At 45.6% G+C, this 23,129-nt stretch overlaps 1 protein-coding gene across 2 annotated transcripts in view; it reads right to left on the bottom strand.

Annotated features, from left to right (window-relative positions):
* PKD1 (polycystin 1, transient receptor potential channel interacting) overlaps positions 1-21,735 on the bottom strand; it is a 109,215-nt gene extending 87,480 nt beyond the window's left edge. For both annotated transcript variants that reach the window (XM_083413941.1, XM_083413942.1), the window contains exon 1: positions 20,017-21,735. In XM_083413941.1, the coding sequence (XP_083270067.1) occupies positions 20,017-20,636 (620 nt within the window). In that variant the 5' untranslated portion in view covers positions 20,637-21,735. The remainder of the gene's footprint in view (positions 1-20,016) is intronic.
* Between the last annotated feature and the right edge of the window lie 1,394 nt (positions 21,736-23,129).

Genomic DNA, 23,129 nt, shown 5'->3' with positions numbered 1-23,129 from the left:
AGCCTCCTCTCCTGCCTCCGAGTCTGAACTGCCCTCTGTCACAGCCTCTTCCTGCTCCCTAAACCCTGTTTCCTCTTAAGCTTTCGAAACCTCCTCCTCCCAGTCTGCTCCTTCTTCTCCCCTTTGGCCACTCGCCGTCATCCCACCACTAATCCCCTGGCTCTGACCCTTCTTCCGCTGAGGGTTCCCTTGGGGTCCCCCAGCTGATGCCTGTCACCACTCCTCTGCATCCAGCCAGTCCATGACAGCTGCTCTCCAGAGTTTCAGACAGGGGACATTCACAACCCTACTTAGAAATGCCACCAGGGAATGAACCTGGGGCCTTCCACATGCAAGGCAATATGCATATGCATGCTGCATCTGTATCTATAGCTACACACACAGAGAGAGACATGTATATTCCTCAACAGGCACCAAAGAACGACACAGGCAGGACCTGAGATGTATCATGCAAGAGTAGGTGCTGTTATGTATTGAGGTTCTCACCCTGGCCACCAGGGGTATTGTGTGTATATAGTTTTCACTCAAGTCCACGTAAGTTAATTTAGGCAGGAAACCCTGTCTGCAGTTCAGTTTAGTTCCAGCTTACTATAAAGAACCACTTGGAGAAATATCTGTGTCGACTGCTATGTCCACCCACAACTTAATAGGTGCCACCACACTGAAGGCCTGTTTCCTGAATCTAGGCGAGGCAGACACCTCCAGCCTTTGTCAAAACCAAGCGGCTCATTCTGTGGTCTTGCTTCGGCCTGCAGACTCCACCACAAGGCCATAGCTGTCAACCTTCCCCTTTTTGGCAGGAAATTCCCTTATTTCAGCGCCGTTTTCCGCTGCTTCCCGCTGCTATCCCAGATTGTTAGATATCCCGTAGACTGTCTCCGGGACAGGTGGGGCTGCTGATCCCTTATTTTCAAATCCGAAAGTTGACAGCTATGCACAAGGCCCAAACAGGACACGATGATAGGTTGTTCGTGGGCAGCAGAGCAGTGGAGGGGACAATTCGGCCAAACTTACTCAAGGGTAGGGGATGAAATTTCCCAACATTTCAGGGAGAACCTGTCTGTGAAAGATCATCACCTGAGAAATTTTCACCTCGTTCTAGGAATCACGTTTTATTTGCAAATCTATAAATAAATCAGAAGAATCATAGAATCATAGAGTTGGAAGAGACCACAAGGGCCATCGAGTCCAACCCCCTGCCAAGAAGTCTTGAGATTCAAGTCTTGAGAAGTCTTGAGATTCAAGGACTGGAACTTCCAGCCCTTCTGGTACGAGGAAAATGCATCTCAGACTAAACGACTCAGGGGAGTGGATCTTAACAGCACTGCAAATCTTTGCAGTGATTTAACACCTTCATAAACGGCAGGGAGATGTCAAGGTTCTGGTAGGAGAAAGCGCCCGCCTTTGCTGCTGACACAGATTTACTGCTGCATGTCTCTTAAAAAAAGAACCAGTTGGGTTCTACAGACTTTTTCCATCTCTTTCCCCCACCCCAAACTTCTTTTAAAACACTCTCCGCAACCGCCTTCCTTCTACTACTGCCAGAGACCTCTGCATTGGTAGCCATGCTAAATTGGGTAATCCTAACCACAACTTTCTGCAAGGATCATTCACAACCTGCATCAATTCCTGCGTGGATAATTTGCAATCGGAAAGTTGCAACCAACATTGATTCCTGCAAGGATAATTCACAACCAGCAAATTCACGACTAGTACTGATTCCTGTGAGGATAATTTGCAGCCTGTGTCAGTTCCTAGAACTATAATCCACAATCAACACCGATCACCCCATTTTTAGAATTTTGGTATCATTTTAATGGCTCTTCTATTGTATATTATATTTTTATATCTTATGGTTTTGCAAATCCCTCCCAGCCAATGCTTCTCTCAATTCCTGAAGCCCCTGTTAACTCTGCTGGCCCAGCTCTCCCCTGTCTCATGCAAGGGGCAGGGAATCATAAGAGCAGGCACCAGGAAAAATCACGATGTGGGGAAAACCGTGAAGCCAGCCAATGCCTTGACATAGCTCCATCTTTATTTCAGACATCATGATATATCGGTATGTTGCGGTGTTTAGCTGGTGATATACTGAGATGCTGAAAACCAGATACCCTCATACCTCGGTTGTCGAACATAATCCATTCCAGAAGACTGTTCGACTTCCGAAACATTCAACAAATGAAAACTGAAAGGGGAAGCCAATAGGGAAACTCAAAACAGAAGCCGCTTAGCACGTTCAGCTTCCAAAAATCGTTTGGAAACCGGAACAGTTACCCGGGTTTTTGGCGTTCGGGAGCCGAAATGTTCCAAAACGGAGACATTCGGGAACCAAGGTTTGACTGTATTGCCCAGCCCTAGAGATCAGAGCAAGAGAATCCAAGAAGAGCCCTGCAGCTAGATAAGGCCAAAGGGGGCTCAACTAGTCTAGCCCCATCCTTACAGTGTCCAGCCAGATGCCCTCAAGCAGGCCCTTAACACAACCACAACAACTCTCCCCACTAGCGATTCCCATCAACTGGTATTCAAGGGCTCAAAGGAAGAGAGTCACAGCATTGCTCCCAAGAGCTTGGGGAGGGGGGGCTTGCAGGATTCAAGACTGACAACCCAAGGTCCAGCCGGAATAGTGCCACTGCCTTAAAGGACCTTACCCAGAAAGCCAAATGGCCCAAGCAACTGCCTGCTGATGCAAAGGAGCAGCTCTTGGTGGGGTGGCCTCTAACAAGCACCCCCCCCCCCAAAAAAAAAGTATCATGCAGGAGGCCCGTCTCATCAGGGCACCTGGCAGACGAATTCACCGCCTCCAATACTTTCCAACTGATTTTCAACGTTCTCTCGATTCTCCTGAACACCAGCGGTTACTGCTGGATGCGGTTTCCGGTTACTGCTGGAGACAAACCCAGCTGGGCACAGCTTCCTCGGCAAGGAAAGGGATGGGAGATTTCTTTTTTCCCCAGGCTGCATAACCACAGGGGAACTTGCCAAGAGCCCCTCCTAAGCTCAGCCGCTGCTGGGAACAGGGAGGCTATTCATCCCTACCTGGGGTTTTAAGAGCACGGCCAGCAAGCCGCAGAACTGCTGCGACTTTGCCAAAGCAGCGAGCCCAAGACGCAAGAGTCTGGGAGGCCCGTCTGCCCCAGTTTGCTTCCAGAGCAGGGGTAACCAAGGATCTGTGTCGACACTCCCATCGGCTGCACACTCACTGTGTTTCCTAGTGCTGGGTTTTTACATCAGTGCTCACACGATTAGTTTAGAGAACATGCATTTTGGATAACGTCATAAGAAGAGCCTGCTGAATCAGGCCAATTCACGGCCCATCTAGTCCAGCATCCTGTTCTCACAGTGGCCAATCAGATGGCTGTGTGAAACTCACTAGCAAGATTTGAGCACAAGAGCTCCCTCTCCCCTCCTGTGGTTTCCAGAAACTGGTACAGTGGTACCTTGGATTAAGAACTTAATTCGTTCCGGAGGTCTGTTCTTAACCTGAAAACGTTCTTAACCTGAAGCGTCACTTTAGCTAATGGGGCCTCCTGCTGCTTCTGCACCGCCGCTGCACGATTTCTGTTCTCATCCCGAAGCAAAGTTCTTAACCTGAGGTAATATTTCTTGGTTAGCAGAGTCTGTAACCTGAAGCATATGTAACCTGAAGTGTATGTAACCCGAGGTACCACTGTATTCAAAAGCACTGCTGCCTCCAACTGCAGAGGCAGGGCAGAGCCATCTTGACTAATAGCCATCAACAGTTCTCTCCCCCTCCATGATTTTGTCCAGTCCCCTTTTAAAGCCATGTAAGTTGATAACCATCCTGTGCCTCCTGTGGAAGTGAGTTCCACAGTTTAACTACGCACTGTGTGAATTATGACTTTCTCCTATCTTTCCTGAATCTTCCAACGCTCAGCTTCACTGGATGTCCATGAGTTTTAGTGCAATAACAGAGGCAGATTTCCCCCCCCCCCCCAAATCCACTTTCTCCACACAGTGCATAATATTATGAACTTCTATCAAGCTGCCTCTTACTCGCCTTTTATTCTGTTGGATGTGGTGTTTTTCAAACCAGCTTCACACCTATTAAGAGTCTGTAAACCATTCCTAATCCATCTCTCGCCAAGGTGTGAACACCTTTGCCTGGGCCACAGACATCTGGCCTACATATGTTCAAGCATCCCTTTGCCACCATAAGGTCTAGAAACTTGGGGGTAGCTTTGAAATAAGTAAATAAAACCTGCACCCTCCAGCGACCAATTCCTTTTTCTGTGTTTGCGTGGAATTACAAAAGCCTTTGTAGAAACTTCCCACCCTTTTCTACAAACTTAAAAAAAACCTGTTGTTATTAATTGTATTTATTACCTGCCTTTCTTCCAATAATCCCATAGATTCATAGGGTTGGAAAGAACCCTCAAGGGTCATCTAGTCCAACCCCCTGCAATGCAGGAATCTTAACTAAAGCAACCAAGGCAGATGGGCATCCGACCTTCGCTTTCAAACCTTCAATGTGCCCGCAACCTCCTGAGAGAGACCGTTCCACTATGGAACAGCTCTTACTGTCACAAAGTTCTTCCTGATGTTTAGTCAGAACCTCCTGAAACTGTGAGTTCGAATCCTACCCTCCAGAGCAGCAGACAAGCAAGCTTGCTCCCTCTTCCATGTGACAGCCCTGGAGATATTTAAAGAAGGCCCCGTTTTATACTCCAACAGCCCCGTGAGGCAGGGCTAGATTGAATTCGAATGTCCGAGTGGGGATCTGAACCCAGGTCTCCGCAGCTCAATGTACGAACCACCACACCCTCATGGTGTGCGTTTTGAAACAAGCGACTGGTGAAGGGAAGAGTGGAAAGTGAAGGGATAGTTGGCAGCGCATGCCTGCCCACATATTACAAGGCTGTGTTGGGCCCTGTCGCTATGGAGCTTAACAAATGGCCGCTGCTCATTTAGATATTAACCAATGCTCTCCACTCCCCGCCAGCTCGCCGGGTGATCTGGGAAACAGACCCACCGTGCCAAAATCTGATATCGCTTCCTCGATGCGAGAAGCCCAAGCGCAGCAAGGCGGGGTGACCCATCCCAGATCGAAGGCAGCCGCCCTGCCGCTCCAGGAGGCTAATGATTAACCTGCAAACTCCAGGCCAGCGTGTCTCAACTCACCCTACTCCTTTCAGGAAACCTTTTCCTTTCCACACTCTCCTATGCTCTCTGTGGCCCACGTGGCCTGGACAATGCAGCCTAGCAGTTCCCAAACTTTGGGGGGGGGGCACCCTCCCCTTTGGTTCCATGAACTCATCCCCTGTACCCCCCTACCCTTTAAAAAGCATTATTCAGAAGAGCGGTTTGCACGAGCCACTAAGGAAGATAATAACGCAACCAAATTCGAAACGATCGCACAGTTTAATTGCACAGTTATTCCAAATCCAATTAAAACATTTTTGTTTATTCAAGTCAAGAAAACTGATGAACTTGATCCAATGATATCAGCTTTTCAGTGTCTGATTTCACCTCCAGCCTCTCCCCCCCCCCTCCCAGCATGCTATTTTCCTCTCCATCTTTAGGCACATTTTCTCCTAATACATGCATTTTTGCAAACATTGGTCACTTGGTGAACTGCGCTGCAATATTCAGATAAGAGAAAATTTTGAAGGCTGAGTTGCGTTTCAGTTCTCATATTATTTATTTCAAAAAAATTATATACTGCTTGACTGAAAAACAAAACAAAACTTCAAAGCGGTTTGCAAAAAGATATAACAATGAAGTCAGTAAAATTACAACCCTAATTTAAAACATATGAAAGTTAAAATACTTAAACAGATTAAAAGCACCCCAACTTTTTAAGCATCTGGGAAGGCTTGTCTAAGCAAGGGTGCTTTTAGCAGGCACTGAAAACAGTACAGTGAAGGCACCTGCCTGATTTCAATAGGCAGGGAGTTCCAAAGTGTAGCTGCTGCCATACTAAATGATGGAGTTCTTACAAATGTGAAACATGTATTATGTGTGGCACCTGAAGTAGTGCCAATTCCGCTGATCAAAGCGGTCACTGGGCACATGTGGGGGGGAGACAATTTGGTAGGTAAATTTGTCCCAACTTGTTAAGGGCTTTAGATATCAAAAGTAACACCTTGATCCTGGACCGGTAGCAAGTCAGCAACTAGTGCAGATTTCGGAGCACGGGTGTGGTATGCTGACAAGGCCTCACTCTTGTCAGCAATTATGCTGCAGTATTCGGCACTAGCTTCCCTCAAGTGTGAGGGAAGACTTACATAGAACGCATTGCAGTAATCCAGTCTTGCAGTAGCCAACACATGAACTACTGTGGCAAGGCTTTCCTGGTCCAGAAATGGCTGCTGTTGTCAATCTAGTTGTAGTTGGTGAAAAGCACCTCTAGCCACTGAGGCTACCTGAGACTCCGGTGACAGAGCTGGATCCAGAAGCCAACCCCCCCCCCCAAAAAAAACCATGACTGTTCAGAAAGTGTGAATTTGAGAAATTCGGCTTTAAATGTGAACCGGATCAATTTTGTTCCCCATCCACGCTCTGGAACCCAAACAACAACTCTCGGACCCTTAGACCCTTAACTGCTCCAGAATCTGGATACCAGTCCTGATTCGATGGACCCCAACGATGCAGGAGAGAAAACACTGCAAATATATGAATGAAAAAGAAAGCGATTCTCTTTCCATCTGTCACTGGAGCTCCATGCAGCTTTATTTTGTCCTCAGAGCTCCGAAGCAAATTGCAGGAAATGCTTATTCCAACTTTTTTTTCTGCTTATGTAACCTTACCACTTTAAACACAAACACACACAGAGAGACGGAGTAGCAATGAGCCATCTTCTTAAAGAAACTCTCAGCAGAGGAACAGAAAAGCCCCGAGATCTTTCCAAACAGAAACCAGTTGTCCCAGAGGGCTGTTGCAGCACGTTACATGCAACAATTTCGCCCCAGCCAGCTTCCAGGCTGGACCACTGGGTACCGCCTGGGGCAGAAACCACTTTGGGGGGTGAAATACCAACCTGGACAATTCCTGGTTACTGCAGGTTCTGGAAATAAGTGAGGATTCTCTGCCATGGCGTGTGGGCTTTGTGGTTAGTGGATGAGAAGTGGGAATCCTAGGAACAATATCAGATGTCATAGCCATTTACGAAGCTGATTTATAGGCCCTTGTGGTCCATCTACCCTAGCTTTGTCTGCACTGACTGGCAGCTGCTCTCCAGCATTTCAGGCAGAGGATATTCCAAGCCCTACCTGGAGATGCCAAGACCTTCTGCATGCACAGCTGATGCTCGGCCACTGAGCTATGGCCCTTCCCAGTCCAGCATGGTGACAAGCTACATAATAGCTTCTCATGGGCCAAGGCTCAATATATGCAAAAGAGAAGGAGGAGGAGGAGGAGGAGGAGAAGGAGGAGGTCTAGTGCATTGGTTTCCTAAGTGGACTGTACCACCCCTTGGGGAGGCAATAGGATTCCCTGGAAGCATGCTAGAGGGCAGAAGGGGGGTCACTGGAGGTGAAAATGGCTATCAGACTTTGAAAAGCTACTATCACTGAATCAATTTCCTTGTTTGTTTGTTTAAAAAAAATTAACGAAACTAAATAGTTTTACAGTGGTACCTCGGGTTACACACGCTTCAGGTTACAGACGCTTCAGGTTACAGACTCCGCTAACCCAGAAATATTACCTCGGGTTAAGAACTTTGCTTCAGAATGAAAACAGAAATCATGCTCCAGCGGCACAGCAGCAGGAGGCCCCATTAGCTAAAGTGGTGCTTCAGGTTAAGAACAGTTTCAGGTTAAGAACGGACCTCCGGAACGAATTAACTACTTAACCTGAGGTACCACTATAGTTGGATTTTCAATAAATTTGCCATGAATTGTAACTGTTTTGAATTTTACTGTGTTGTTCCCTTCCTAAGTGAGTTGTGCAAACTGCTATTCTGAAGAATTCTTTTTCTAGGGCGGCAAAGTGGGCACTGGGGGTGAGTTTATGGAACCCAGGTGGGGCAGTAGCCTGGAAAAAGGGTTTGGGAACCATTGCTCTAGCACACAACTGAGTTGTGGAAGAAAAGAATTTCATCCATGGGACCCTCTACCAAAACTCTGCAAAGCAGAATTTGGCAGTTTTGCAGATTTCTTTGGTTCAAATAGGTGAGAATCAGCCTTCAGGCGCCAGATGCCCACAGGAAAGTCTCACTCCCAAAAATCTTTCACGCTCAAGAGCTACAGGAGAGTAATGTGCTCAGCGTCTGCAGGATCAGACCCCCTTGCTTATTATTCCCCAGCATTTGGTGCTGGTGGACCCAGTTCTTGGCTCTGACAGCTCCTTCTGCTCAGAAAGAAGAGAGAAACATTCCCATGCGAAAGCCATTAAGCCTTTACACAGAAGCAGCACATGAGGCAGAACCCGTGACCGTTCCTCTTCCGAGCGCTGGTGCCAGAGTTTTTTCTCCCCGCAGAAAACAGCCGCAAGGGCAAGAGAGCAGGGCCCCACCTGCTTCCTTGTCAGGGTAGGGCGTGTTGGATTTTTCAGCTTTCAGATTCCCAAAATGAGGGGTACTAAAATACTGCAACATGACTTGGGAATTCAAATGATATTTTGGTTAAACGGAAATAATTGAGTATTGTTGGAAAGTAAAATGTGTGTAAAATTGCACAGAAATCATTAACAATTATTGCCAAGTACTTGCAGTTGTATTGTGTTGCTGCTGTTGTTTAGCAGTACCTGCCAATTTCAGGAGGTAAAATTAAAACTCGTTGGTTTTCTGAAAGCAGTTTATGTGCTTCTTCATCCAACGTAGACTTACCAAGCTAAATGCTGTCGAATCACAAAAATAATAGAAGATTTGAATTCCTCACACCCAAAAACATATTTTTAAGATCCCTCAATGAAGAAACTAGCAAAAACTCCAGAACTGTAGACAGGGTGACAAATCTGCTATTGATGGTGATGAATCTGAGCATTTATATGGCACTTTAGAAAACGCCCACACACACAAAATGTCGCAGGACACACTCATGTGTCATGAGAGAATTGAAAGCCTGCCACAGGAATATAAACTAAATGAACAACCAGCAGCTCCCAGGAGTTAGCCACTCACAAAGGAGGCTGCCCAATGCATCTATGAATGAGTCACTGCTCAGAACATCCCTTCTTCCAGCCAGTCTCCCCAAATAATTCTGCCTCATCTCCTGATGCAACAGAATGACAATCTTAAAACCTATGTCAGATTACTCTCATGGGATAAGATGGGGGCAGAGAACCCTTTTTCAGTTCAAGGGCCGCATAAACTTATGTGCAATCCCTTGGGAACCGCACACCAGTGGTACCCCACTCTCTATCCTGCTTTGAAAAAATCTTCTGCCCCACATCACCAGTTATGAATGGTGCGTGTCCCAAAATCAGCATACCCATAACCATTCATGGGTAAGTCTCCACCCCAATCGTTCTGCCTGGACACTGAGGTCCAGCGCCGAGGGCCTTCTGGCGGTTCCCTCATTGCGAGAAGCAAAGCTCCAGGGAACCAGGCAGAGGTCCTTCTCGGTAGTGGCACCCGCCCTTGGAACGCCCTCCCATCAGATGTCAAAGTGATAAACAACTACCTGACATTCAGAAGACATCTTAAGGCAGCCCTGTTCAGGGAAGTTTTTAATGTGTGATATTTTAGGTTTCTGTGGAAGCCGCCCAGAGTGGCGGTGTACAAATAATAAATTATTATTATTATTATTATTATTATTATTATTATGTATCTTCAATTAAGTAAATAGGTCGCTAGGGAACTGAAGGGTTGGTAGGTCCAAAATGCTTCCAGCTCTACCCAGAAAACTATAGGAAGTTGCTCTGTGGATGCAATATATGCTCACATCCAACAGGTGCCCTTTTTATAGACTGATTACTTCGGAAGATGATACAGATTACTTCCCTGACTTATAGGAATTCCCTGACAACCCAAATCAGGCACCACCCTGTTGTCTTTCTTCTGCAGACAGCAACCTTCTGTGAGACTCTGTTTTCTCCAGATGTTATTTTTGGTACTTGAAAAAACTATGCCGAGGGGCCAGGGTGTGCGCAGAGAAAGGATTTAAAGCTATAAATTATTTCAAAGGCTCAAGACTTGGAGGCATCATTGAGATTTTACCCAAAGAAGAAATAAGCAGTGTAATACTTTTCTGGATCGGTTTCTAACACAAATGAGAAGTGCTGGCATCAGCATCAAAACCTTCTTAAACCCCCTTGAGAAATGTAGGATCACGGATCTGGTTTTGGTCAGGGGCATTAGTGACTGCTGTCCTCTGGATAAAGCATGCAGAAAGTCTGCTTATTGACCTGGCTTGCAGATAGCTATATGCCCAGCTGACTGGCTAACAAAAGTGATTTCCAGACGACCAGGCAGGAAGTTCTTAGAAAAAGAATAGTTCTCTACAACATTATTCGTTATTCATCATCATCATAATTATCATCAAGGGCTGCAGTGTTTAATTTGCTTGACTACAAAGCTGTCCCAAGTAACCAGATGCATACACACATTATCTAAAACCCAAGAAAATTTGCTTTTTTTGCTTCAGAACATATAGTTCCACATAAGTGCAAACTGAACTGATTAATCAAAGCTCATATACTTAAAATTAGTCAAGACTCCTTTTTTCAGATGGCATCTGCCCTAGCAGTTTATAAAAGGTGCACAACTGAATACAGCAGGTTTGTGTAAACTACTAAGATTTTAAAAAATAAAATAAAAATTCAAACCTGCTCATTACCAGAATATTTTTTTGCCACTCCTTGAAACACGTTTTCTCTCTATCTGCTGGGCATACACAGCGCTTGAAATCTGCAGAGTCCTTTTAAGATCTGCATTTGGGTCCTTCCCAGCAGCCCTGTGGTGAGGTTAATAACATCACCATTTTACAGATGGGGAACTGAGAAATAAGAGACTTGTCATGCGAGACCACCAAAGTGGCGTTCTAAATATTTATGGGGCTGTAAACTCCAGTTCGCCACCATGCATGATTTGGGTAAGCAGGGATAGTCTTGCTTTAAAAACTCCAAAGGAGGCTCAGCAGAGCAAAACTTCAAGCAGGAATGATCAACGATCCGGCAAAGTCACTTTGCAAGCCCTGAAACAAAAGTGTGCCACAAAGAAAGCAATGGTGATCAAAAAGTCTCTCTCGGCAAAATATCATGCCTTTAACAGAAGTTTCGATACCTGATCCACCAGGCACTTCCTTCTTCAGAATCCTACTTCTGATTTACTAAATGCCCTTTGGATCAAAGAAGTCATCCCTTTATAGCAGGGCACCAAGCAAACTTAAATCTGCTCATTTTCAATCAAATGAACTGCTCATCTCCCTGAGATGCTACAAATTATACCTGTATGCAATTTATACACATTTTATCATACGAAAGGCATGGTACCCTGACCCTAAGAATGTCTTCCTTTAATACCGATGCTTCCTGTCCCTTTTTTTAAAAAAACCCATCATAATTCAGTTTGAGGCACTACTGATCAGTTGCACCGGCAGATATGTCCTAGAGTGGTGGTAGCCCGAGAAAGGGTCTTCTTCGTGGTGGCCCCTGAGTTGTGTCTGGCACCTTCATTATACAGCTTCTGGAAGATGCTGAAGATGCACCGCTTTACCCTGGCCCTTTGATACTTGAGTTGGAAGTTTTTAGTACCCAGCTTGTTTTTGTGATTGCAAATTGTTTAAAACTTTTTAATATAGTGTTTTAATGCTGTAATGTGTCCTGGGACCTCAGGGTGAAGGGCAGGTAATTAATCATATACCTCTAAACAGTTTACAAGAAATATTAAAATTACCAATAAAAATATTGAAAAGTACCTATAAAGATTAAATTAACAGTACTGTAATAAAATAAAATAAATCATGTCAACATCTATGTAGCTGGATAGGCTTGCCTAAACAAAAATGTTTTAAGCAGGTGCTGTCAAAAGTACACTGAAGATGCCTGTCTGATGTCAAGCAGTAGGCAGTTCCAAAGTGTAGGTTCTGTCACACTAAAATATGAATTTCTTACAATTGCAGAACAAGTATTATGTGGCTCCTACAAGAGTGTCAGATCAAAGCAGTCAAGCGGGCACATATGGGGTAAGGTGTTCCTGTTTTATATGCTATTAGTACACAACACCTCACCAACTGGGAAAATAATAAAAAGGGACGTGCTTCTTTGAGGGGAGCCAATACAGAAAAGCACCTGTCCATTACCAAAGAGAAAAGAAAAGGCAAATGTGGAGACTTATTGTGAGAGGTAGCAAAAGGAACCCACCTATACGACCATTTATCACAACTACAAATCCCATTTCACTGGTGAATCAGATGTGACTGGATAGTTCATTCCTCCCTGATAATCTCTAGACATTCTGAAAAATGTGAAGACCCCTCAAGCTTTCCAGAGTTTTGGGATTATAGTATTTGCATCTATTGACACATTTTTCTATCAAAAGCCCTATCTTTACATTTAAAGCAGTATCATGCCACTTTAAGCAGTCATAGCTTCCTGAGAGCTCGTTCAGGGCGCTGAGAGTTGTTAGGAGACCACCATTCCTCTCAGAGAGCTACAATTCCCAGAGCTTCCTGGGATTGATAGGTAAACCCCTCAGCACCCTTAAGAAACTACAGTTCCCAGGATTCTTTGGGGGAAAGTGGTGACTGTTTAAAGTGCTATGATACAGCTTTAAATGTGTAGTGAAGTTGAGGCCAAGTTTTTCAAATAATTTGTTAAGATCACAAAGGCATGCAGTCTCAATGCATCTCTGTTATCTTATAAATATCACATCCCCACCCTTCCAAAAAAAAACTTTAGCAAAAGGACATTCCCCAACACATATGTGTAACATAAGCATCCACTCTACGGGTCCAGCACTTCCAAAAAAAAAAAAAAATCATTTTATTAGTTCCATACATGCTATTGAGTCTGTCTGGTGTTAACATTCCATCTGTACAATGACATCGTATCTTCCTCCAATTCAAAGATAAAGTGCATGAACAAAGAGAAGCATATCTGTGGGTGATATCCAATCTTACTTGTACCCAGAGCAGAGGGGTCACCAAACAATTTTGGCCGGGGGGCACATTTGGACATCTGAGAAACTGTCATGAGACCCACAGAATATGCATATCACAGAAGAACTAGTGATGCTTAGAACCCTCCTGGAAATTAACAGACAAAACATACACACCCACACCCTGCAAAACCCAAATAAAACATGAACGGAAAAGCAAGCAACACACCCCTGCAAAAAAACCCAAAAAACAATCCCTCTATTATTCTCGCTCTGATTTTTTTTGCCCCATTATATTTCCTTGGAGCATCTGTGCAAAGTGAACGCTAAATTTACAAACACTGATAAAATGGAGAGAGATTGTTCCCCAATATTTTCATGAACTAGACGTCTTGATTTAGGGGGATTTCAAAAACAGCCCATGTTACACTAGGGAGGGGACACTCCACAAAGACATCTGAACATCCAAATCAAAGTGCAAAGGACCCACAACAGTGACCGCGGTTAAATTTTAAAAAACCAAGCCAAGAGTCAACACAAGGAGGTCCCCTCTGACAACACTAAAGGTACATCTAGTTTAGCATCCAACGTGGTCGCCAACCTGATGCTTGTGGGAAGCCCACAAGCAAAAAAATGAACACAGATGTGGCCTTCAGCTGCAATTTACTCCAGCCACTGGTATTCCAAGGTTTGCCCTCTTTATGAATACGGAGGGACCACTTAAGTTATCATGCTTATATTTAGCTGTCATGGGAGTTGCAAGGAGCCCTGGTTGGACTGCACCTCTCAGGATCACAAAACAGCTTCATCAAAACACCTGAGCTTTTGCTTCTATGCTTGACCTCATTATCCGTTTCCCCTTGATGGATCTCAACTTCCCCTTCCATGAGCCACAAATGATCAATCTCAGGTTATCCTCTCTCCGTTTTCTAAAGCAAATCACATGGACACTTGGCCACATCATTTCCACAGCGATTCTTGGTGGTGGTAGCATTTCAACCGATTTATTGGTTCTGATTGCTAGGTGGCAGGTTCTCCTTCACTGAAGACTTTTAAACAGAGGTTGGGTGGCCATCTGTCTGAGATTCTTTAGCTATAATTCCTGCATGGCAAAAAGCTGGAGTAGATGACCTTTGGGTCATTTCCAAAGGCTTCTACAGTATATGCTCCTTGACAGATCAAGAAGCACCATTCCTCTGAAAGCCAGTTTATGAGGAACACAAACATGGAGAGTTGTTGTTGTTTGAGGACTCCCAACGGACATCTGGTTGTCCATGCTGAGAAACAGGATGGTGGACTCGATGGGGCCTTTGAGGTCTGATCCACCAGGGATTTTCTTATGGACAGAGCAAGCCAGACAACTGAACTCACCACAAAGGCAGTTGTATGTACAGTGGTACCTCAGGTTAAGTACTTAATTCGTTCTGGAGGTCCATACTTAACCTGAAACTGTTCTTGACCTGAAGACCACTTTAGCTAATGGGGCCCCCTGCTGCTGCTGCCGCGCCGCCAGAGCCCAATTTCTGTTCTCATCCTGAAGCAAAGTTCTTAACCTGAAGCACTATTTCTGGGTTAGCGGAGTCTGTAACCTGAGGTACCACTGTATATTCATTTGCACCAGGACTCAATTAAACCATGTCCCAAACCACCTTTTCCCTACCAGACCTCATTTGTCTTGCTCTAAGCTTCTCAGCCACAGCATTGTGGGCCCTTTCAGACAACCCACTGAATGTGTCCCCAACTACAGATGCCACCCAAGGCAGAATGGGAAAAAAGACATCAGAAGCTTCCGACAACTAAGGGTCCTTTCATCCACTGGTTGCAAGGTGAGTCGCTCAGCATCGGTACCCAAATTCCTCCAAAGTGTATCGCTGTCAGTCACTGCACAGGGCTTGGTGGTACTTTATTGGACTGGCCCTGGGGAAAGGCTGTAGCTCAGAGACAAAGCATCTACTTTGCATACAGAACGTCCCAGTTCCAATGCCCGGCATCTGTGGGTAGGGCTGGGAATGTCCCCGTCTCTGAAACTGTGCAGAGCCACTGCCGGTCAGTGTAGACAATACTGTCTACACTGCTGGCCTGACTCAGTATTAAGTGGCTTCCAACGTTGCCATGTAAGGCAATTTGCAAGCTACATATTTCAACAGAGCTCTTCAACGTGCCCCTCTCTTCACTAGGTGCCTAACTTCTCCTATATCAACTTCACATTCGTTTTATTTTACAGATGTATAGTGATATATGTGTGTATTAAATTCATAAATGTGCAACATATAAATAGCAGAATCAGTAACAATAGCTAATATACTACCTACACAAAATCAGGAAAAAAATTATACAACAACAACAAAGCCAACAGCTTTACAATAAATAAGAATAAAAGGTTCAATCTTACTATCTGTAAAGTTGTTGTCCTGGTAATTCCCAAATCATCTTTCAATCATCTATTGTCTTGGTTTCTAAATTAATGTTTTGTGTAATAAGTTTTGTTTTGTTTTTACCAACAGAACAATATCTCTTTAACTTTTCTGAAATTATTGGAACTTTTTAAGTTTTCCAGGACCCGGCAATACAAATTTCTACGGCTAAGTATTTTTTCATCAGTTCTAGAACTATTAACCAATTTAAAATATCCCAAAATAATATCTTTTGGATGAAGAGGGATATTATATCCTATTTCTTGAATTACATTTCAAGCTTTTTTCCAAAAGGGCTATATGTACATGAATATGCACCCAAAGCCATATACAGTTGTATCCTTCCCAAAATAGAACATCAACAATTTAGGATTATTATTTTAAATAGATCTACTCCGAGTAAATATTAGTTGCATGTAACCGAAAAAACTGCCAAAGCTGATTTTACTTTGCCAACACGATTTACTATTGCTAAAGGGGTATTTCTTATTTATACGGAGTAAGGAATCATTGAAAAGTTATTTTAAAGCAGTTTTCTTTTCAAATGGATGATAATATGAAGAGCAACTATCAAAAAGAGTTTTCCCTATAAATGCAATATTGTTCTTTTACCTACCTAAATAGTCAAAATAAATACAAATCTCAAAAATAAGGAAAACTGACGGAAGTGGGGAAAAATGGGAGGCGGGTGAGAATTTGCTAACTAAAAAACATTTCAACTCCAAGAAAGGAGTTGAAATTCCAAGAAAAGAGTTGAAATTAATTCAAGTTATTAAAGCAACATTTCCCCTTTCTGCCAAAACAGATATTTTAAATCCAGCTTTGGCCATCCAGAATATCTTAAGATTCCCATACTTTCTGGCAATCTGTCTGCATGCCTGATTGAGAGATCTATGCAGCCCAGCACTTTCTCCATCACAAACAGTGGTCCAGCTCCTGAATCTATGCACAGCAGAAACTTGCGATTAATGTTTGACATCCCATGAAAAGGTGGTCAATCTTGCCTCTGTCTTTTCTACTTGAGTACATATGGACATAAGAAGATCCCCACTGGATCAGGCCAATGGCCCATCTAGAGCAGCATCCTGTTCTCACAGCAGGAAACCAACAGGATTTGAGCACAAGAGCAAATCTCCCCTCCTGTGGTTTCCAGCAACTGGTATTCAGAAGCACCATGGTGTATATTTAGATTCCCATATAGCACAGCCGCAAAATCTCACTCTAGTCTCGAGATTGACACTGTTAGGCTCAATTAAGCCAACTGGGAATTAAGCTAAAACGTCTACTCAGTTCAGCATCTGCACCCTGTGAAAACACTTGTGGGTGAGACGAGCAGAAATTTCAACAAATACCAACATAAAAATGACACTGGAATATTTTTTAATTTTTATTTTACTTTTAATGCTCTTCTATCACCCAAGGTATCTACTGCAAATCTAACTTTCGGGTTTTTCTGCCAGTAAATGGACTGACAATTTAAGGGCTCGATTTCAGCACTTGATTTGGGTCTCGTTATTCCTTTCGGTGCTGAACAGTGAAATTAGCCACCAAGATAAAGATCAGCAGAACAGGACCACCCCTTGCGACTCCTGTTCCCTTACCGTTAAAGTATTTATTTATTTATTTATTTATGCATGCCTCGCCCATCTGGCTCGGTGTCCGCAGCCACACTGGTCAGCTTCCAACAGAATACAAAAAACACGATAAAACATCAAACATTAAAAACTCCCCTAAACAGGGTTGCCTTCAGATGTCTTCTAAAAGTCAGATAGTTGTTTATTTCCTTGACATCTGATGGGAGGGCGTTCCACAGGGCAGGTGCCACTACTGATAAGGCCCTTTTGAAAGCACATTTGAAGTGCATTAATTCCCTCAAAGAATTATGGGAACTGTAGTTTACCCCTCACAGAGACACAATTCCCAGCTACCTTTAACAAACCACAGTTCCGAGAAATGATAGTGTGTACACAAGAACTGGGGACCTTCTGCATGCCAGGCATGTGTTCTACCACTGAGATTCAGCCCTTCTCATGCTGGTATATTTCTGTAGAAGCCACTTGTTAATTAAATGAATTTAATCTAAAAACGAAACATCCAGAATGCAAAGTTATCAGTACTTTGGGTAAAATGGTGAGTTTGTTTAGAACCAACGAGATTCTTCACATTCACCAAGAACAACATCGTATCCGAGCAACGAAATCGTTATGCAAAGAAGGGGGTTTAAGCACACAGCAAACTCAAATAATTTAATAAGTTTTGCTTGACCGCACGGCAAGATCTGCGGCTTTCCCAACAGAGAAAGGCCAGACCCCCTTTGGGGTTTTCCAGGTGAAAGAAAAATCAGCTTCCTCCTAGCAAATTGCAACTTTTCTTTTCTTGAAATAGTAAGTGATCCTTTTCCGTTACAGAGAACGTCTCATCAGGCAAGCAGACAGGCAACGTTAGCTCTTATCAGAGATGCAAGCTGCAACTTCAATGCACACCTGAGATTTAGCACAATGATTTTCAGAATGTTTGAGAGACCTAACACGTAAGACGATAACACTGTTTTCATTTCCAAGGAGAGGTCTACCTACGTGGGAAATCTGCCTGGCTACCTCCTTTGACTCCCAGACGCCAACACTACAAAGGACAATGTTTTGGCTGTTTGTTATTTCTTACTCCTTGGTGTCAAGGATGCCACAGTTATCTGTTCTGGACATCCTCTTTCCATTGAATCAGGAGAGATTAGTGGTACCCTATCCTCCTCAAGCAACAAAGCAACCAGAGATGGGAGATGGTTAGCTTAGCAAAACAAAGCAAGGACACAAGAGAGAGTTTATAAAATGATGCACGTTGTGGACAGAGAAGAACAGAGAAGTTTGTATTCCAAGTACTAGAATGTAAGACCCTCCGATGTTGCCTTTCCCAACCCCGTGCCCCCCCAGATGTCTTAGTTCTGGAGGGCACCAGTTTGGAAAAGGCTGATTCAATGAAACCTGAATCAGAGCAGGTGAAAGGAAGGACATCTCTACCACCAATATTGTCACAGACCTAAAACATGTGATAGACGTCAGCTTAAAGGCAGAGCCGAGATCCATCAATGAACACTAAATAAACGTCTTTCTTTGCACTTTGATATTGATTTTGCTTGATTTATGTATTGTTGGTTTTCATTGTCTTAAAAAAAAGTAGTTCTTGTTGTAAATGCCTTATGAAAGCTGCTTTGAGGTCACCTGTGATGGAAAGCAGCATGCAAGGCCTTTAAATGAATGTAAATATTGTAACAACAATTACGTGGAAGTCCAGCGCTCGGAGATAGCATACCTCTGAGTGCTGCTGGGATGAGGCAGTGAAGAGTCCCTTTTCCCTTCAGGCTGGGCTCAGGACTTCCTCGCAGGGGAAGTCTGGTCAGCTGTTGTGGGAAGGAAGCTGCTGGACCAGGCAGGCAGACCCTCAGACAGATTCAACGGGACTCCTCTTAGGTTCCTCAGCAGGGGTCGGGAACCTACGGCCCTCCAGATGTTGCTGGACAGCTGGGAGTTGGAGTCCAACAAGATCTGGAGGGCTACAGGTTCCCCATCCTTGTTCTTATGAGATGGAAAGTCTTGGAGAGCGAGATCAGGGTGGGTGTGGAGTGAGACTGCCATCCCCTTGGGATGCAGGATGCCATCCTTAGGGCACAAATTCTTTACAGAAGAAGGCACTAGGTTTGCCAGATGGCTTTGCAACTTCAGAAACTATCCTGTTGGGACTGGGCTCAGGAGGCAATTAAGGAAGGGTGCAAGGGAGATTGTCCTCCCGGCAGAACATGGCTAAGAGATTCATGGATGTCCCTTGAATTGTGTGCTGCAACTTTGGCAGGGGCACTACATCTCCCCAACATCCCCCCATCCAAACCCCACACATTCTTGTGCATCCTGTTGGTGTATCAGATTAATGACAGAACCAACACAAAGGTTGCTCTAAGACTTCATGTTCTTCAAACTGTGGGTCTCTAATTGTTTTCGGACTGCAACTCCTATCATCCCCAGTCAGTTTAGCAGCTTGTTAGGGACGATGGGTGTTGAAATCCCAAAAGAATCTGGGGACCTAAAGCTGGAAAACACCCATATAAGATGTATGAGATACTCCAAGATAGGCATCCTCTGAACATGGAGGTTCCATTATGCCAAAAGCCACTGAAAAGGGGACACACACCCCTCTCTTCCACCATCTTCCTAACCTGTTCTACATGTCGTCTGGGCCCACAAGGCGCTTACAAGAACCCCATCAAACACCATAGGGTTCGCTTCTGAGTCATAAAATCATATAACTGTAGCGCTGGAAGGGGTCCAAAGGGTCGTCTAGTCCAACGCCTTGCCAGGCACGACACACCCAGGCTCAGGGGCTGGAAGCTTAGCTACCCACCCCTCCCCGAGAAACATCTGGTGGCCGCGAGTTCCAAAGACGCTCCTGTCCAGCCTTTCTTCCTTCCGCTTGTCCTGAGAGACGTCAACCTCGACGGCTGCCTCTCTCAGAACAATGAGTTCTCTCTCACTTTTTTGGGGGGGGTAGGGGAGGGAACCCTCTCCCCCGACAGAGAAACAGACAAGACCAGCCCCCTCCCGCCCCGCCAGTACTCACAGCGCGACGGTGGCAGCCGGGAAGGCCGGGCCGGGCAGGCGCTGGAGCCCTCGGGCGGCGCAATCCACGGCGCAGGCGGCGGCCGAGAAGCTCCTGCAGGCGCAGTCGGGGCCGCAGGGCTGGCAGCCGCGGGCGCTGGCCGGCGCCAGCCCGCCGCCCAGCAGGCAGCAGAAGAGGCACCAGCGGGGCCAGCCCGCCGCGGCTCCGGCGGCGGCGGCGTCGAGGCTGCTCCGATGGCTGCGTCGCGGCCGGCTCCCCGCTCTCCGTGGCCGGAGGCAGCGCCGAGGAGGCATCGCTTCAGCGCGGGCATGGCATGGCCGCTCCGACCGGGCCGCCCCCTCGCCTAGCAGCAGCAGCGGCGGCGGCCCATCGCCGGGCCTCCCCGCTGCCTCTTCCGCCGCCCGTGCGCTCCGCCGCTCCGCGCCCCTCCGCCGCGCTCCGCGCTCCTTCAGCCGCCGCCGCCTCCTCCTCGCCCGCGGCGCCGCAGCCAGCCAGCAGAGCGGGCCTCGCCTCGTCGTCGTCCAGCACTCCCGCCGTGGCCGTGCAGCGGCAGCCTCCGCCTCCTGGTTCCCCTCCGCCTCCGCCTCCTTCCCAGCCCCGTCGGGGCGCCTCGCCAGCATTCCACAAGCCCCGCTCCAGGAAGGAAATCCAGGCCTGCCCCGGCCAAGGCGGCTCCAGGGCCAGGCGGCGGAGGAGGGAGGCAACTCTGCCAGGCCCCTTCTCGGGGCAGCTCCGGACTCCCCGGCCAGTCCGACGGCAGCGGCCAGAAGAAGCCCATGCGGCGGCGCTTCTCCCGGGGTGCCCGCGAGAAAGGGCCCCGGCTCAGTGGAAGAGCATCGTCTGCCCTTCAGGATCAGTCCCCGGAATCTCGCTGCCCGGAGAGCCGCTGCCTGTCAGTGTAGGCAATACTGAGCTAGATGGAGAGATGAGTGCAGCTTACTGGGAGAGCATCTGTCTTGCGCGCAGAAGGTCCTGGGTTCAATGGCATATCCAGGGGCTTAAAAGACTCCCTGCCTGAAACCTTGGAGAATCACTGCCAGTCCGTGTAGGCAATACTGAGCTAGATGGACCAAAGAACTGTCTCCATATAAATCAGCTTTCTCTGATTCTAAAGCAGGCATGTCCAAAGTCCGTTTTGGGGGACCTAATCTGGCCCACCGGTCGTTTTAATCCGGCCCCTGTGGCAGTTTATTTCCTGGGGTAAAATCCCCCCAAAAGCAGTACCAATTCAAATCTTTAAAAAAGCTCAACAACTTTGGTCAGCCAGCCCTCATGCATGTTCACTTCAGTAAATCTGGCCCTCTTTGAAAAAAGCTTGGGCACCCCAAGGAGCACAGCAGAATTAGAGCCCCTCTTTCAATCCTCAGCACCTCCAGGTAGGGCAGGAAAGCCTCCATCTGCAGAGGCACTGCCAGTCAGTGTAGGAAATATTGAGCTAAATGGACTAAATGTCTGGCTCAGTGTAATGCAGGGCTGGCTGTGATTTGTGGGAGAGCATCTACTTTCTGTGCAGAAAGTCAAAGGTTCAATCTCTCATGACATCTCCAGGTAACATTCCTTGCCTGGACAGTTGCTGCCCATCAGTGTAGACAATATGGAGCTAAGTAGACCAATTATCTGAGTCAATATAAAAAGGTTTCCCATTTTCCAGCCTCTGGTTCTGTTGCCTCAGTGGTAGGGCATCTGCTTTGCATGCATAAATGTTCCAGGTTCATCTGCAGGTAGGGCTAGGAATGCCCCCTGCCTGAAAACCCTGGAGAGCAGCTGCCAGTCAAAGGTTCAATCTCTCATGACATCTCCAGGTAACATTCCTTGCCTGGACAGTTGCTGCCCATCAGTGTAGACAATATGGAGCTAAGTAGACCAATTATCTGACTCAATATAAAAAGGTTTCCCATTTTCCAGCCTCTGTTTCTGTTGCCTCAGTGGTAGGGCATCTGCTTTGCATGCATAAATGTTCCAGGTTCATCTGCAAGTAGGGCTAGGAATGCCCCCTGCCTGAAAACCCTGGAGAGCAGCTGCCAGTCAGCGCAGACAATAATGAGCTATAGCGAGTGGCCCATTGATCTGACTCATTGTAAGCTTCCTATGTTCTTTATGTTCAGATAAGACAACAGCCTTCCCCTCCTGTTCCTGCACTCAGTATCCGGTGCTCAGAAATAGACTGCTGCGGAATGTGGAGGTTCATCGTCCTGTGACCAGCAAGCATGCCCAGGGGGATTTCAAGCTGTTGGTCTTTTCGAGTGGGATTGCATTTTTCATTTCATTTCATTTATTTTGTATAGTAGGCGGTTTATATACCACAAAGATCACGCATCCTGTAACAATCCCATCCAATGCAAGTTTCATAATAAAAATATATGACTATAAAATAAACCTATACCAAATAAAGTAACATTCAATAATCCATTCAGAATATAACTTTGCACCATAAAATTAACCCTCAAAATATCAATAAATGATAATTAAACAAAAATTCACTCCCGGCAGTCACAATAAATCATTACTAGACTATAATCAATTTTAAAAAAAACACCCTCAAAATAACAGCAAAACATAAAATACCACAGTACATAAAAGACTGTAAAAAGATCAAACTGAGCAGCAATGGCACATAGCTTATTAAATTACAAAATGCACATATGGGTGAATTTGGGTTGTGCAATTAGCTACCCAGCTAAGTTCAAGGTGCTGTTACTGGCCGCATACCTAAAACATCCTCTCATCCCTTGTATCCCCAACCAATCACTGTGCTGGGCAGGTGAGGGCCTCCTGCAGGTGCCATCTCACCAGGAGGTCAAATCTGCACAATATGGTAACCAGGCCTCTAGCGTCCTGGCACTGACCCTTTGGCATTCCCTCCCATTAAATATTAGACAGGTGCCGTCTCTGGTGCCAGTTGAAGACCTTCACCTTCCAACAAACCTTTTAACTGGATATATTTATCCCAGTCTGCACTGGAACCAAGTTTTAACTTTTTCTATAGGAATTGTTTTTAAATGTTTGCATTGTTTTTTAAAAAAATATATATTTTTAAAGTGTTTTATATCTGGAACTGTTCTAAATTGTTTTTACACTTTCCTTGTCTTAATAAATGTAGTTATTTTATTGGT

Source organism: Podarcis tiliguerta (assembly GCF_965153285.1).
Source record: "Podarcis tiliguerta genome assembly, chromosome: 14".
Lineage (NCBI taxonomy): Eukaryota > Metazoa > Chordata > Lepidosauria > Squamata > Lacertidae > Podarcis > Podarcis tiliguerta.
Note: the sequence above shows the minus strand (reverse complement) of the source record. Positions and strands in the feature narration are given on the sequence as shown.